The 14,813-nt window shown below is 37.3% G+C and overlaps 2 protein-coding genes across 3 annotated transcripts in view; one reads left to right on the top strand and one right to left on the bottom strand.

The window, feature by feature from the left end:
- The window catches only part of LOC135165360 (probable serine/threonine-protein kinase dyrk2), a 113,514-nt gene that overhangs the window by 91,353 nt on the left and 7,348 nt on the right, over nt 1–14,813 (bottom strand). The gene's annotated exons all lie outside the window — the stretch shown is intronic.
- On the top strand, nt 5,810–10,768 carry LOC135164996 (uncharacterized). Its single transcript, XM_064125840.1, has 6 exons — nt 5,810–6,221; nt 6,314–6,529; nt 7,236–7,409; nt 7,517–7,711; nt 7,955–8,397; nt 8,629–10,768. The coding sequence occupies exons 1-6, from the start codon at nt 5,963–5,965 to the stop codon at nt 8,977–8,979; spliced, it is 1,638 nt and encodes a 545-aa protein (XP_063981910.1). The 5' UTR covers nt 5,810–5,962; the 3' UTR covers nt 8,980–10,768.

The raw sequence follows: 14,813 nt of genomic DNA, 5'->3' as shown, positions 1-14,813 counted from the left end.
AGCCTGATTGATAATTTAATATTGACATAAATGAGAGTATTAACCGCTTATTCAATAAATTTTCTTGAATTTTCAATGTGAGTGAGTGAGTGAGTGAGTTAACGAGAGACTGGAGAGAATAAAATCAGCAAATCCCTGTCCAAAAATATAACCAGAGACCTGAGGTATCCCTAATTACGTGAATAATCATTTACAATTGTTTATACTCTCTATGAATTCACTTGGCTCCTGAAAAAAGTGGAATAAATAAGCCCCGACCATATAAAGAAATTCCTCGCCAACGAAATTATTTCTTCCCCACATTTTTCATTAGAAATACCAAAATACAAAAAAATCATTCCACACATGTTGTAATTAATTTCACCATTTAAAACTCCGTAAATACATATATACCATAGCAGGACATCATCAGAAATAATAATGCATCCAAGCCCGAGCTCGAGCAATTAACATACCTAAAATAGAAGTAAAGAGGTGGATAAAAGAATAGGGGGGAGGGTGGGGGGGGGGGGGAAATATCCCTCTTTAACCACGCGGAAGTTACAGTCCGGGGGATTTCAGTATGAGCGCGTGCCGGTTCTTGTGGGAAAACAAACTCACTTATTCCCTACTACTGTATCAACTACAAAAATACAGAGATTAATTTCTTAAATTATTAAATCCACTAAAGGCAATAATTTCATTAATTAAAACTCCTCAACTTTAGCGTAATTAACGGAATAAATTGAAGGAATAATTTATTTGCAAATTAAGCGGGTCTATTACAGCGAGATTTCGCATGAACTAAAGATCGATTACGTGTCCCTGAGAACAAATAATGAGTAAAAAAAAAATGTCGTAGTGTTCATTTGCTCCAATGACTTCTATAAAGCGTCAGTTGAGCAAATTAACGTATGGAAAATATGATTCCCATATCATTCTATTTTATCCTCCCCCTCACACCCCACCAACTTATCTTCAAACGACATTTAAAAAAATCAGAATTCGCAAAAAAAAATATTTCCCTTCTCGTGGGAATGTCTTCCCCAGCTATCTAATAAAATCCCTACCCCATTAATTCAAAAATCACAGGCAAAAACTGTTTTTACACCACAACCCCATAAAAGTCATGTGGATAGATAAGTCGAGAATCTCCAAGTAACCACGCGACACTTTCAAACAGGTTTTCATCGCCAAGTGGATTTTCAGTGAGAGAATCCTATCCCGAGTGCTCCCGACAGGTCGGCAAAACAGAGGTCCTCTTCCCCCTCTCCAAATGTCCCCAGGCTGCGAGGAAGAGGAGTTAGTAACATGCAATGAAAAAAAATAAATAAATAAAAAATTAAAATGAGAATTCGAATGAAGGAGCGAAGAGAAACCAAGTGGAGGAGGCCAGGAGGGTAGCAGAATCGAGTCAGGCCCTCCAGGGATGGTCACCCCCCCTCGCCATCAGTACAATCGGTACATTTTAAACCACGTGAGAAGAACAAGAAGACGCACATGAGAGGAAGGCAGAGAGAGAGAGAGAAAAGAGAGAGAAAGATGAAGATAAACTCGAACATCTCCGTCTGAAACCGGCTTGTGCCTAGGCGTTTATTCGCTTCCTCGCATTTATAGAGAAGATACGCGAATAAAAGGGAATAAAAAAAAAAATTTTACAAGAGAGAACAAAAAATACAAGTATATATAAAAAGAGGAGAAACAAGGGAGAGGACTGGAAGGATGATACAAGAGTCAAGAGAAAATTCTGTGCATCTGGCAACATTGCTCCAGGTTTCCAGCTGAGTTCCAGGGACGTAACCATTGCACTAAAAACAACTGCCCACGCACAAAATATTTTTGCAGTGTTGCCCTTAACAATGTAAGAAAATTACCAGTGATTATACCGGAAAAAATAATCAGTTGAAGGGAATTTATTAGTGACATTTCAAGAGATTATTTACGGCCTAACTTTTAGTCATGTTTATTTGAATGAATTTCAGGGGTTAATTAGTTTGTGAATTTCAAAGGTAAAACCCAAGTATCTGGACATAAAACAGGATTTAATGATTTTTTTTAAATGCCCAATTCAGTGGTGTTTTTTTTTTTTCATTTGAATTTAATTAATGTATTTGAAGGAGGACTTTAGAATTTTTACAGATGACTTGAACCGGGGATTAATAATCTGCGTGAATACTGCAATAATAATTAGAGTGTAGTCTCCTCAGTGTTTTTAATGATTCTGATAATGCTGAAAATAACAGCTGGTAGTATTGTATAAAAAATTGACGTGAGTAATTCAAGCCACGACGTTTTGCAATTTGCAAGGGACATCCGCGATTTTAAGAAGAAACGAGGGAGCACGAGTGAGAGGGAATGAGAGGTAGTGGGGAGTAAAAGGGAGGGAAATGGTAGCGCATCCGTAGTAATTTGAATACAACTTCGCGAGACCCCATAATTTGTAACACGCGTTTGAGATAGGTATATAAAGTGAGACGAAACGACAACAAATGGGCAACAGCCGTGCAATGCAAGGAGGATAGGCCCGAGGGCATCCCAGTCTCATTCAGTGCTTCAGCACTGTGGGGCAGAGGGCAGGAAGGGTGGTGGTAGGGGGGAGTGGATTAAGATCGTTGAATCGAGAGTGAAAAGACCAAGGGGTTGAGGAAGATGAATTTTTCAACGGACAAGGCTTTTTTTCATAAACATTTAATGAGGTGTAATTGTCCGCTGAATAAAAAAAAAATATGACGAGGAATCGAACAATGAAGGGTTCGTAATTAGTGAAGTGAATGAAAACTATATGGGAATTTTTAGTTGAATTAATACACATGGGAAAGACAATACCTGAAGTACTTGTTTAACTAACGAAACAACTATTTTATAATGTTAAAAATTTTTTAATAAATTCTCATTGAAAAAAGAAAGGGAGTTCTCAATTTTTTTTCACATAAATTGAGAAAGTCGCATGTTCATTAACATTTTTTAAAAATTTTCTGAATCTCCAGGAAAATCTACAATTTCATGACTTTTAATCAACTAAATCGCATTCAATGTCACTGTGCGGCAAATTAATAGACCAAATAGCCAATGGCTGTCCACAATTTTCGAAATACAACAAAAATTTTCCATTTCGGCTCTGACAAAAAGTGAATTTTTCCGAAATAGTTGACGTAATATCGAAAAATAGTATCAGAAAGCCCCCACTCGTAATTGAGAATAACTCGAATTTTTCAGCGAACTAAACTCCTATCTCGTTACTATTAAACTTCTCGAGTTGTACACAAGCATCCCTACCCCTCCCCCCACCCCCCACGAAATTGCAGAAAAAGTGTAAAAACTTTTTAAGGCACATGTGACACTGACGAAGGAGATACCCAGGTAGGAAATGCCAATGTCCACGAAACGGGCCAGGTCTGGCACGAGACTGGCTTGCCAGATCTGGGCCACCAAGCTTGGCCCGAGGCATGGCCAGACCGGCAAAGAGCATGGCTTGCCAGGCTTGGGTCACTAAGCTTGGCCCGTGGTATGGCCAGACTGGCAAAGAGCACGGTTTGCCGGGCTTGGGCAACCACGCTTGACCCGAGGTATGGCCAGACTGGTAAAGAGCATGGCTTGCCAGGCTTGGGTCACCAAGCTTGCCCCGAGACATGGCCAGGCAGACAAGGGGCATGGTTTGCCAGGCTTGGGTCCCATATGGAACAGCATTCCAAAAATTGAATTCTCATGGGGAATGTTTTTGCAAACTCCCCATTGCAGACACCTAACAACCATGAGAGGAGTTCATGAGATTCCAGGTGAATTCATTTATTTGGGAATCGCCTCGGGACTCAGAAAAATAATTTCAACTCAAATTTATCGAGAAAACGACATTTCTCTTCTGGTTCATATTGACGGTATGCAGGTATACCGGAATGCTAAGAAGGAAATTTGGCCAATTTCAATAAAAATACAGCATCCAAATTACACTACCAAACCCTTTGCTGCCGCGATTTATTGTGGGGATGGGAAACCATTATCAGCCACAGAATTCATGACTGATTTTGTTGAAGAGGCCAATGAACTCCAAGAAAATGGTTTGCGCATTGATGACAAGGTTTTTGAGGTGAAAATTGTAGCAATAGTGGCTGATTCGCCAGCTCGAGCATTCATTTGCTGCCACAAAGCTCCTGGAGCCTTCTATGCCTGTGGAAGGTGTTTCACCAAGGGCATTACAGTAGGTTGTGGAAGACGAGGAAAACGCATATATCCAGTGACCAATGCAAATTTACGCACTAAAGTATCCTACGAGACGCGAGTTCAACCAGAACATCATTATGAAGGTTCTGTGTCCCCGCTGCTCTCTTTGGATAGATTCGATCTGACAAAACAAGTGCCATTAGATTTAATGCATTTATTCTATTCTGGTAATATGAAATGGCTGCTGGATAAATGGCTAACGAGAAGTTCAGCCCAGAGGATCAAATTAGCTGATGTTCGTCGGCTTGATGGTATTATGAGGTCATTAAAAGCCGATATCCCTATTGAATTTCAAAGGAAAGAATTTGATGTGAATAATATCTCAAGATGGAAAGCATCACAATTCAAGTTTTTCCTTAATTATTGTGGTATCGTCGTGTTACAAGATTTCTTACCGAAACCTTTACGTTGTCATTTCTCATTATTTGTCTTTGCTAGCAGAATTTTAAACAGTAAGGAATTCGTTAAGGATTTGAGTGAATATGCTGGATCTCTGCTAAAAATTTGTTTCGAGACGTTACCTGATGTTTATAATGATGAAGGGGCTCAAGTTCTCAGTTGGCATAGTATCATCCACGTTGCTAATGATGCCCAATACTTTAAAATTCCTCTGAATGAGCTCTCAGCGTTTTGGGGAGAGAGTTACATTGGTTTATTTAAAAAACTCGTTCATTCTTCGATAAAACCACTCACACAAATTATCAACAGACTAACTGAGATGGAGTCTGGAGGAACCATGGTAATTAATCAGAAACACATACTGAGTGATTGGGTTATCGCGAGAAAGCCTACAACGATGATAATTGATGGGGAAATTCATTTAACATCAAATATGATCAACATCAATGGTCTAACCTTGACGACAAGTCATCCAAATAACGTGGTACTCCTAGATATTGAGAAAGTTTTCGTAATTTCACAAATTCTCGTTAAATCAGGAAAATCCAAAATTTGTGATGATCTTACTGGTATATATATTTTCGGACACCAGGAAAGTAGTAGGGAAGAGGCGTTTAGTTATCCAGACTTTTCCAGTCGAGTAGGAATATTCTACATTAAGTCCTGGGCAGCTGAAATGACATGTAAGAAGGCACACAAAATTAAACACAAATGTGCTTTATTAAATGTAACTGGACGACAATACGCCATATCCCTCCTCCACTAGAAAATAACGTAAAAATTGTTCGCATTGTGAAATGCAGTTTTTTTTTGGTAAGAGGGTATATGAATGAGGGTATATGTTTTAGTTGAACTCGTGATTAAAATTGTGGAAGAAACAAACAATTTTATGTTTTAAATCAACAATCGACATGAAAATCCGATCATCGAGGTCGTTAGAAAATTTCAATAGTGGAGTCGTTACATGCAAGTGGGACATAAATCGGTTAGATCTGGCGTCCGTGTACATAACCTTTCATAATTGCTCGTATCATCCGTTTATCGGGCTTTTTGTCTCAAATTCGGATTTCACCAACTAAGTTGACGGTAAATTACAAGAAGTGAGAATTTAATGTGAATTAAATGTGTGTTAAGTGTTTGACAGATATTTGTGATATAATCGTTTTGAAGGAATAGTGGCGCTAAAAAAGAAGCATCAGTGGGGTGATGACAAAAAACCGTTCAAAACACATGGAAATAGAAACGCAATTTTTTCTGTTAAATAATAAGCTATATGCATCATTCTGCAAAGTTATCAGTTTATATGAAACTACTCGAAAACACCAGGTTCAATTGTACGAATCGTGATTTTTTTTCATAACCTAAAATGTCGGAAACCTCACATCCATCTCGCGATCCAAAAAATCTCAGCGAACCATTCGCAGTCATCGAATTTCTCGAGAAAAACGAAAAAGGGCTACCATGCATTGATTTGGTGCCGAAAAAATGGTTTAATAGTGCAGAAGAAGACACCTGTAAATTCCCACCGACAACTGAATATCATCTACTTGACGACTACTTGGAAAAATTGCACTCGCCCAAGGACTCTTGGCAAAGTTATCCATTTTGCTTCATCACCGGAGCAGGTACAAAAATTGAAATGACTCCACTTATAACTTGATGAATTGCTCGATGGGTTCATTTCAATATTAAAGGATCATATGTTGATTGTGTTCAGCTGATTTGGATCAGGGTCGCAGAAGATTAAAAAAGGCCCAAGTAACTCTCAACTGTGAGACAACCGATGGTGAAAATGATCGAAAGGGGGGGAGGTCCGAAACTTCCTCGAAAGCAAAAATTTCAGCAAAACCCTTAACTGCATCAAAGTCTCAACTAAACAACATCTTTAGTACTAAAATCCCGATTCCACCTAGAAATCAAACTCCAAAGTCTGGTAAGTCCTGTTAATATGAAGTAAAAGTCAATTATCAACAATTATAACCACTCTTAACCCCAATTATTCATCCCCAATTTATTCAACTCTCGTATTTAACATCAAAAGACCCATCGTTCCCTAAATTGGGAATTAGATTGACCGAATTTTTGAAATCTTTTACAAAATAAATATTAATTATGTATCTGTGCAGTCATTACATGTGTATTTGTCTCGAAACATCGTTTTAAGAGAGAATCGCATTGAATGATTTTATAAGAAAATTTTTATTATGTTGTGGTCGAAAAATATTAGGTTATTTTTTTTTATTGCAATTCTTTACTCATCAAAAAATTGAGTCGCTAACAGAAATCACTACGTGCGAACAAGATAAAGTGGAAAATTTATGATTTACACTTGATATGATTGTTTATACATAAAAGCATTGGAATGTTGAGGGGACGAGAAACGTTCCATTTTTCCCCACCATCTCTTATGTAGGAAAGCATTATAATTCTGTTGTGAAGAGGTAAATCAAAGTGAACATCTACGGAAAATGGTAAAATTTTGATAGAAACCTTTTTTGTAGGAGCGATAGGTTCTACAAAAAAAATATTTTTTCAAATGCATGCATTCTTTCCCCACTTTGAAATAGCTATAAAAAACAAAGGCTGGAGACAACTTACGTTGTGTTACTACTTCACTACAAACTTGTAAAATTTCGTAGGTATACAAGCAAAACCAAAGACAAGATTTCAAAGCATTTACCAGAGTGGATCTGACTCTGAAGACGAAAATCATGATTGTCTTATAGCTAATCCTGAGGAGATTCGAGCCTCAAAGGCTCAAAATAATTCTGGCTTTTTGCAAATGTCGAGTAAATCGCGATCTGTACCAACAGGTAATAAATCAATTTTGAGGTAATATGGGACTGTAGCACGTAATTCTAAGTTCGTGTTAATTAAATGATCCGGTCAGGGATAAATCATCATTTTCAATAATTTCCAGGTGCATGTTTATCATTTAAACAGCGGTCAAGGAAGAATATTACTTTGCTTAAAGACGTCGAAACTGATGAATCTGAGAGCAATGATTCCTCCGATGGAATTCTGCAGTCACCTACAAAATCGATGGACTCAGCGAGAAATACAAGAAAAGAACTTCATTTGACACCTCCTTCACCACTAGTCCATAACGCTTCAGGTAAAATCGGCTCGGATATTCCATGACCAATCATCGGCCAAGTTCCTCCCGCATGAAAAAATTTATATTTATAAATATTTGAAAATGGTCCAATTTATATTTTGAACATTCTTTACAAAATTCGGAACTTATATAGAATTAGATTATATTATATATTTTTGGTGGGGGCTTGGGTAGTTTTTTTTTCATCTGATGCTGCTACCCATCAATTTATATCGTTTGGTCCTCCTTTAATTTCATAAGGTAACCGAAAAAGGCGTGCATCGTCTACTACACGCGCTGAAGACGGATTGAATTCGATTGTGAGCCCAGGAACTCCAAAAACTTCACGATCAATGATGGTACCCCCTGCTAAGATGCCAAAAATGCTGGGACCACAAAACCAGTTGTCATCTAGTCATTATGCTGATAATGAACGTCGAATCCTGAACTCCCTTCGAGATTACTTTGATCAGCAATTAGATGAAAAGCTCGAAAATTTAAGACGCAGGATGGCTTACGATTTAAAGCAGTCTATGAATGAGCTCAAGACCACAATCATTGGCACTAATCTAGCCCCAGCTTCTGGTCCTAGCTTGCTTGAAATACAGAAGCAGATGTCTACGCCACTACTATTTGAAATGGATGATAAGTTCCAGGAATACGAAGCGATATTGACAACGGACCCAAATCTCGTAGAAACACTGGTAATATATCTGAAATTGATCGTTTTTCTTCTTTTTTATGTAAAATCAATAAATTGGGCGGTGACACATGCACTGGGTTCGTTTTCTGGTGATGAAAAAATCTTTCATCACCGGGACTCAAGTCTACGTCACTGGAACGCTTTGGTTATAGAACCAACCCGCTGGCGATGAGCCCAAAGATGTCTTCTCATGTTCATAAATTCAAAAAAATTTCCCTTCTTTTATTTTTAGCGATTATTCATGAGAGTTTTGATAAGCAATAAAAAAGAGATGAAAATATGTGTTTCCACTATCCTATCTGCGGTTCTGAGGAAGACAGTGTCACTGCACTATTCTGGTTACGGAAAGGAAGCTGGCGGAAAGAAAAAGAAAAATTTTTATAACACTACAGTATGCAAAGTACTGATTGATGTGATAATTGAGGTAATAGGATCCAGCACTGATGAGAAGAAGATAATGTCAGAAGTAAGTACTTGGTTGTCACGTTCTGGCGATCGAGAGGGTGGGCGTAAGGAACGACAACGCGGGTCAAGTCATCATAACGAGAATAATTCAGTTTGTTCCTTTGATACCAATCGATAATACTTCATTTTTCCGGGATAAATGGAATTGTAAAATCACTGTGTTAATATGACTCCATTAGTTCATTTTCGTAATTGTATTAGTTGTGATATTCTTGATAAAAGGTACGATTAATAGGAAAAGTTTATATTATCAATATATTTTTATCGCGAGGCGTTTCATTGGGCAGAATATATATTAATATATGAATATTGTTTAGTATTCGGCTGTCATTGAAGTATTAATTATATTTATTATATTTCTCCTGGCGAGGTCGGAAATCCAGAAGATGGAAATAACAATTGGAAAATGTGATGTATCTTAGCATAATAAAGTATTTTCTATGTCATTTCCTCATAAGTTAGATCACGGGAATAAATATCCGTTGTTGGTTCAGGGATTAAATATTATGTCCAAAAGTTTAAAGGGAAAAATAATAAGTGGATTTTTAATTTTTAAGAAAAATTCTAATGAAAGTAATTTCAGCCATTGAGAGCTGTTTTCAGTATTTGGTGATTCAAGTCAAATAATATTTATAAGGTTGAAGTTTCACAATCGGACTGCGTCCATATTCCCCAAAGATTTCAAATTTAAGGGTTGAAATTAATTAGTTATATGTAATCCTATCCAAGACTTTTTTATATTTCTAAGTTTGTTTGAAAGAGTGAATATAATAAGCAATATTATATAGAACTAGCACACAATCAATGCAACTAAATATCATTCTGTGTTCCGGAGTTGCAGATGGAGAAGACATTATTGTAAAAAAAGGACGTCTTTCCGAGATGAAAAAATAATTCTTATCAGGATAATTCGTATCAGCAATTGTCTATGGATATAAGAATTAATTCTTATCATCCATAGCGGAATAAATTATCCATAATATTGCTATTATAATGACTGTTTTCATGCTTGAATTGAAGCACGATAATTTATCAATTCTAAACTACTAATTTAAAAAATAACATTGGTGCGTTATTTTGTTGGATATTTTGTTAATACAATCTTCGAATTCTGAAGACTGACTGCTAATATTATTAGATTGTAAGAGAGAGTTTATTAAGACTTAATATGGTATGTCGTATTAAATTTCGGATTCAAATGATCTACGTAGATTATTTATTTTAAAAGCGGATGAAAATAATCCACAAAAGATTTTTCTACAATTTATACCTGCAATCATTTTTTTGAGTTTTCATATTCTGTTCGCGGAAAAATCTCATAGTTGTGATTATCTTTCATGAAAATTGGAGATACAAACACTGCATATCTTTAACTGTTCAACCAAAATCGGATGAAAACATGTACTATGTCGATAGGAGGAAAAAAGTTTTTGATTGGCTGAGTTTTTTTGTCAATAGATTTAATAAATTTAAATATAAGTTTTGTCACATAATAAAACTGTTTTCTGTATAATGTTGAAGGTAATAAATACATGTCTGCTTATCAGATATACCGTTCATATATTTATTGGTGATTCTGAACCCAATACAGGCAACGGTTGGAGCCTGGCCACAGCTCTGGTCGTAAATCTGGGCCAATTTCGGGCCGAATGGTCAGCCCAGAATGCGGCCAAAGTTCGGCAATAGGTCTGGGCCAATTTCGGGCCGAATGGTAAGCCCAGAGTGCGGCCAAAGTTCGGCAACAGGCCTGGGCCAATTTCGGGCCGAATGGTAAGCCCAGAGTGCGGCCAAAGTACGGCGACCGAAGTCTGGCCAAAGTTCGGTCCCAGGCCTGGCCCCGTGTTATCATCCCAGGGTCTAGCCAAGTTCGGCGCGAGTTTGGCTGGAGCCCGGGTGCCGAGCTACGGCAGCTCGGCGGCCGTGCTTGTACCAAGGTTGGCCCATTCGTTTTTTCCTACCTGGGTACCGACCCCTTCTGCACCAGTCGTAGATCAACAGACTAAACTTGAGTTGAATTGCCCCCAGAATCACTAACAAAATACAGTGAGACAGTCGTTTGAGAAAGGGGGAGAATGGAGGGAGGCTATAATCGTCTTCGCGTGTAACAGAAAGGGCTATAGAACTATATACGATATATCGGTAGGAGGACAAGTCGTCTCATGGCGCGTGTGGTGAGTTGAGGGCGAGTGCGCGTTTATACTCATCCTATCCTATACACGAGTAAAAAAAAAATGAGAGGGTGAAAGAGGGAGAGGAGCCATGTCAATGACACTGGTACTGGTGCAATGGTATAGGTTGCAATGCAGCTGCTGCACACATAAGTCAGTGGGAAGAGAGAGGTACACGAATACCGATAAACACCGTTGTGTGCGTTGAGGACTTTATGGTATGACGTGTATATAGGCAATATTTTTCACAAGAAGGGTCAAATATTCAAGTTTTATGATCCAATTTCTTTCATGAAAAATAATCTCTGCAGCAAGAGAAATTTCATCAACATTCCGATATTTGTTATGAAACAGAAAACTCGATAAATCATGATTCAACGATCATGAAATCCCTTCGGATTAAAAAAAAAATTATGCCCCCAGCCCCCTCACCCCTGTGTACCGTATATTCGTCATGAACCGAACAAATGAAACTCTCCCTTGATAATGAAATCGAAAGATTAAAGACACCCGAAAAATTATCACAGCGGGTGGGGGATCGAAACCCGTAATCGTTCCCTCACATGTCCGAAGCTCTCGGTCTTCCCGAATAATTATTCAGTACATTAATTTATTCTATCATGTGTAATTAACTGTTCAGTTAATTTTAATAAATTAAATAGAATTATTCAGCTGACTGTCATCATCGCCATAATTATTCTTATTATCTCTTTCTATTATACAACAGCTGGTTTATATCGATTTGATTCACCTCCTCGTACCTTCGAAAAAACGTTATTTGAAAGCAGAAATTGGAAAATTTAATTCAACGCTTTTAAAGACACCGATTTTGTCGTATCCTTCATTGATACCAGTGGCAAACTTTACTGCAACTAGACTGCATTAAACTGCTCATCGTGGGAGCGTCGGTTATTACTTCCCTCCAGAGGACACATAAATGTGTGAGGAGGTCTCGGTTAAAAAAAAAAAAAAAATTAAAAAACAACCCAATGGATTTCTTTGAAAAGGACCGGATCGTAAATCGCGTGACCCTGTGCCACGCACGATGTGCCACAAGTGAATCTTCTCTCTCTTTCTTTCATCGGAGTATGTGTGTGTGTTATACGCACGTCGAAGAGGAGCCGCCAGAAAGGAAGCTTGATTATTTTCACTTTTTATTTTTTAATTCTCTTAAATCTTTCTTTTACATTTTATTTTTCACTCTTCGTTTTGCTACACCTCTCCGTTCCAAGTGCATATCGCAACCGTGAAGCTAATATATATATAAAAAAAAAAAAAAAACAGTTGAGAACGTTAAAGTTTGTAACGAATGGACGACATTAATCTCTGGCACCTCGTGCTACGCGCACGTGCGAAGTCGCATAATTATTGGTGTATGTGTGTACGATGAGGGGTATAGGGGGGGTGAGTGGTATCGAGTGTGGGTGGGTGAGGAAGGGGGAGGGGGGGTACCTTAAATAAAATTCATTTCGACTGGACCCCACTACCACCACGACAAGCAATCACTTTCTCGCTTGCTATTAAAAAGTTTAACGCCCATGAGAACCAGCGTACGCAACTTTATGCTGGGATTAAAAATAATGGGGTGATAAGTTTGGACCAACAGTTTTTTGTATGATTTTCGAAAGAAAAAAATCTCATTCTAAGATAAATTTTTCAATTTCCGGGAAATTAAGAAGAATATTTTGCAATAGAGAATTACATAAAACCCGATTTTCCATGAGTTTGGTCATTTGGTTTTCCGATAAATTAAAAAACTATTCCGAATACAAAAAAACATGAAATATGAAAAGAATCGGTGAACCCAGGCCCTTTGAAATTCAACTAAAAACCCGATCTATGCAGGAGCACGTACTAAAAAATTTTACGATTCTTTTGAAAACTCCCATTCATTTCTCACCTAAACGTTTTTCCAGAATTACTGCATACAGAACTCATTCACAAGTCTCAGTGTTCCAGGACTTCGTGACCAGAGAGAAATGTAAAAGATTCAGAAGAAATAGAATTTAATGCGAAGCAATTAGTGATGAAGATATCATTTGAACTCCAAAAGGTCTTCATCATTAAATAAATTAGATTTTCCATTCATAATCTGTCATGCCATATACTCGAGGTATTCAAAACTGAATCCAGAATGTTGAAGATACTCTTTTAATAAAAAAAAAGTTGGAAAAGTAATTTGCGATTGGACGTCCCAGTTAATTACTCAACTTGTAATTTAACATTACCAAAAAGATGTGAGCAACTGAAATATCCGGCCATTAATTCTCCAGAAATAGGAAGTGAGACTTACCACTTAATCCAATGAGCCAACTCCATCTCAACCACCAACCAGACCAAAAAGAATGACTAAATGTTGAAGAACGAGGACAACCACTTCGCCAACTTCTCCAATTTTGATGATAAACTTTACGTAGTTGAATGTCTGAAGATAATGTTCAACCGTAATAGCGAGAAGAGCTTCGAGGACTAGTTACTCGGATTCTTATTTGGCAAGTGGAAACAGAAGAAAGATAGTGATGCTTCAAACTGAATGCAAAGAGAGGGAGTGAGGAATACACTAGTGACCGAATGAGACTTTTGTTATTTTCGGCACGACATTTCATCCATTGTATCCAACCATACCACCATAAGGTCATCAATTGCAGGAAAAAATTCTTCGAGTTAATTGAAATCTTATGAGCATTCCACGAGGGATTACCACCAAGGTAGAACTATCCGGAATCACTACTAATTAGAATTCATTAGTAAATTCTGTGGTCTGTAGAATGTTCTCTCCATTTCTGCATTCGATTGAATAATGGAAAAAATCGAAAACTAATTTGCTCCATTCACGGATCATTTTCACGATCAAAAATGAAATTTTTTCCCTAATCTAATATAGTTAATATACTTATAGTTAATTCTCTACTTTATTTAACGTATTTTATAAATATTTAGAACCCTTCCTACTGGCAGTCCCTAAACATTCTCTGTCAAACATAATATAATCGACTGAATCGCCTCTTATTCACATCCCATGGCCCCACAAAATCCTCGAGGGTAAAAAACGAGAGTGTTCTACTCTTTAGCAACGAAACAAAAAAATAAGAGGCTCGAGTGAAGGTAATTGCCGGGTGGCCCATCGAATATTTCGTATCTGGACCATATTTAACACCACTACCCACTCAGCTGCATTGCGTAAAGGAGTCAGACAAAATTTTGCAATTATGCAATTAGATTTTTTTATGACTAAATGTATCTACAACTCGTCATTCTGAACACTATCAAATAATTTTGGTAATTTACCCTATACCTTCAATTTCAACCCCTTTTCCTCTCTCTATTTATATTCCCCCACTGGCACTCTATTTTTATTCCCTCCTGTTACAATATTCCAGTATTTTTGCAAAAGCTATTTAACGTGAATCCTTTACCTTTTCCATGGAGACATGTCAATAAAAAATGAACACAATGTAATATCAATAACATAGAGTGAATTCTCCACAAATAGAGAGATGGTATATTCAATTTTTTTTTTTTCATTTTGATGAATAAACAATGCAAACTGAAACAAAAGATGATTTTCACATTTTCTTTTTCCTCTCATAATGCCAGTGCACAATTCCTCATATCCGCTCATCAGTACTGCCCAATGGGAGGGCACAACTGAAGAATTGTAATTATGTAATTAAAATTTTTCATGGCTAAATGTATATAATATTCACATTTCAATTTAAGAGTGAAACATTCACGTTAAACAACATCTGATAATTTCATCTATTGACTCTACCTTCAATTTCAA

Source organism: Diachasmimorpha longicaudata, chromosome 8, assembly GCF_034640455.1.
Source record: "Diachasmimorpha longicaudata isolate KC_UGA_2023 chromosome 8, iyDiaLong2, whole genome shotgun sequence".
NCBI classification, from domain to species: Eukaryota; Metazoa; Arthropoda; class Insecta; order Hymenoptera; family Braconidae; genus Diachasmimorpha; species Diachasmimorpha longicaudata.
The sequence above is the reverse complement of the archived record's forward strand: the minus strand, read 5'-3'. Positions and strand labels throughout refer to the sequence as shown.

Coding starts and splice junctions, on each gene's coding strand:
- LOC135164996 (XM_064125840.1), top strand. CDS start 5,963: ATGTCGGAAACCTCACATCCATCTCGCGATCCAAAAAATCTCAGCGAA. Junction 6,222..6,313: donor TTGCTTCATCACCGGAGCAG/GTACAAAAATTG, acceptor GATTGTGTTCAG/CTGATTTGGATCAGGGTCGC. Junction 7,410..7,516: donor ATCGCGATCTGTACCAACAG/GTAATAAATCAA, acceptor AATAATTTCCAG/GTGCATGTTTATCATTTAAA.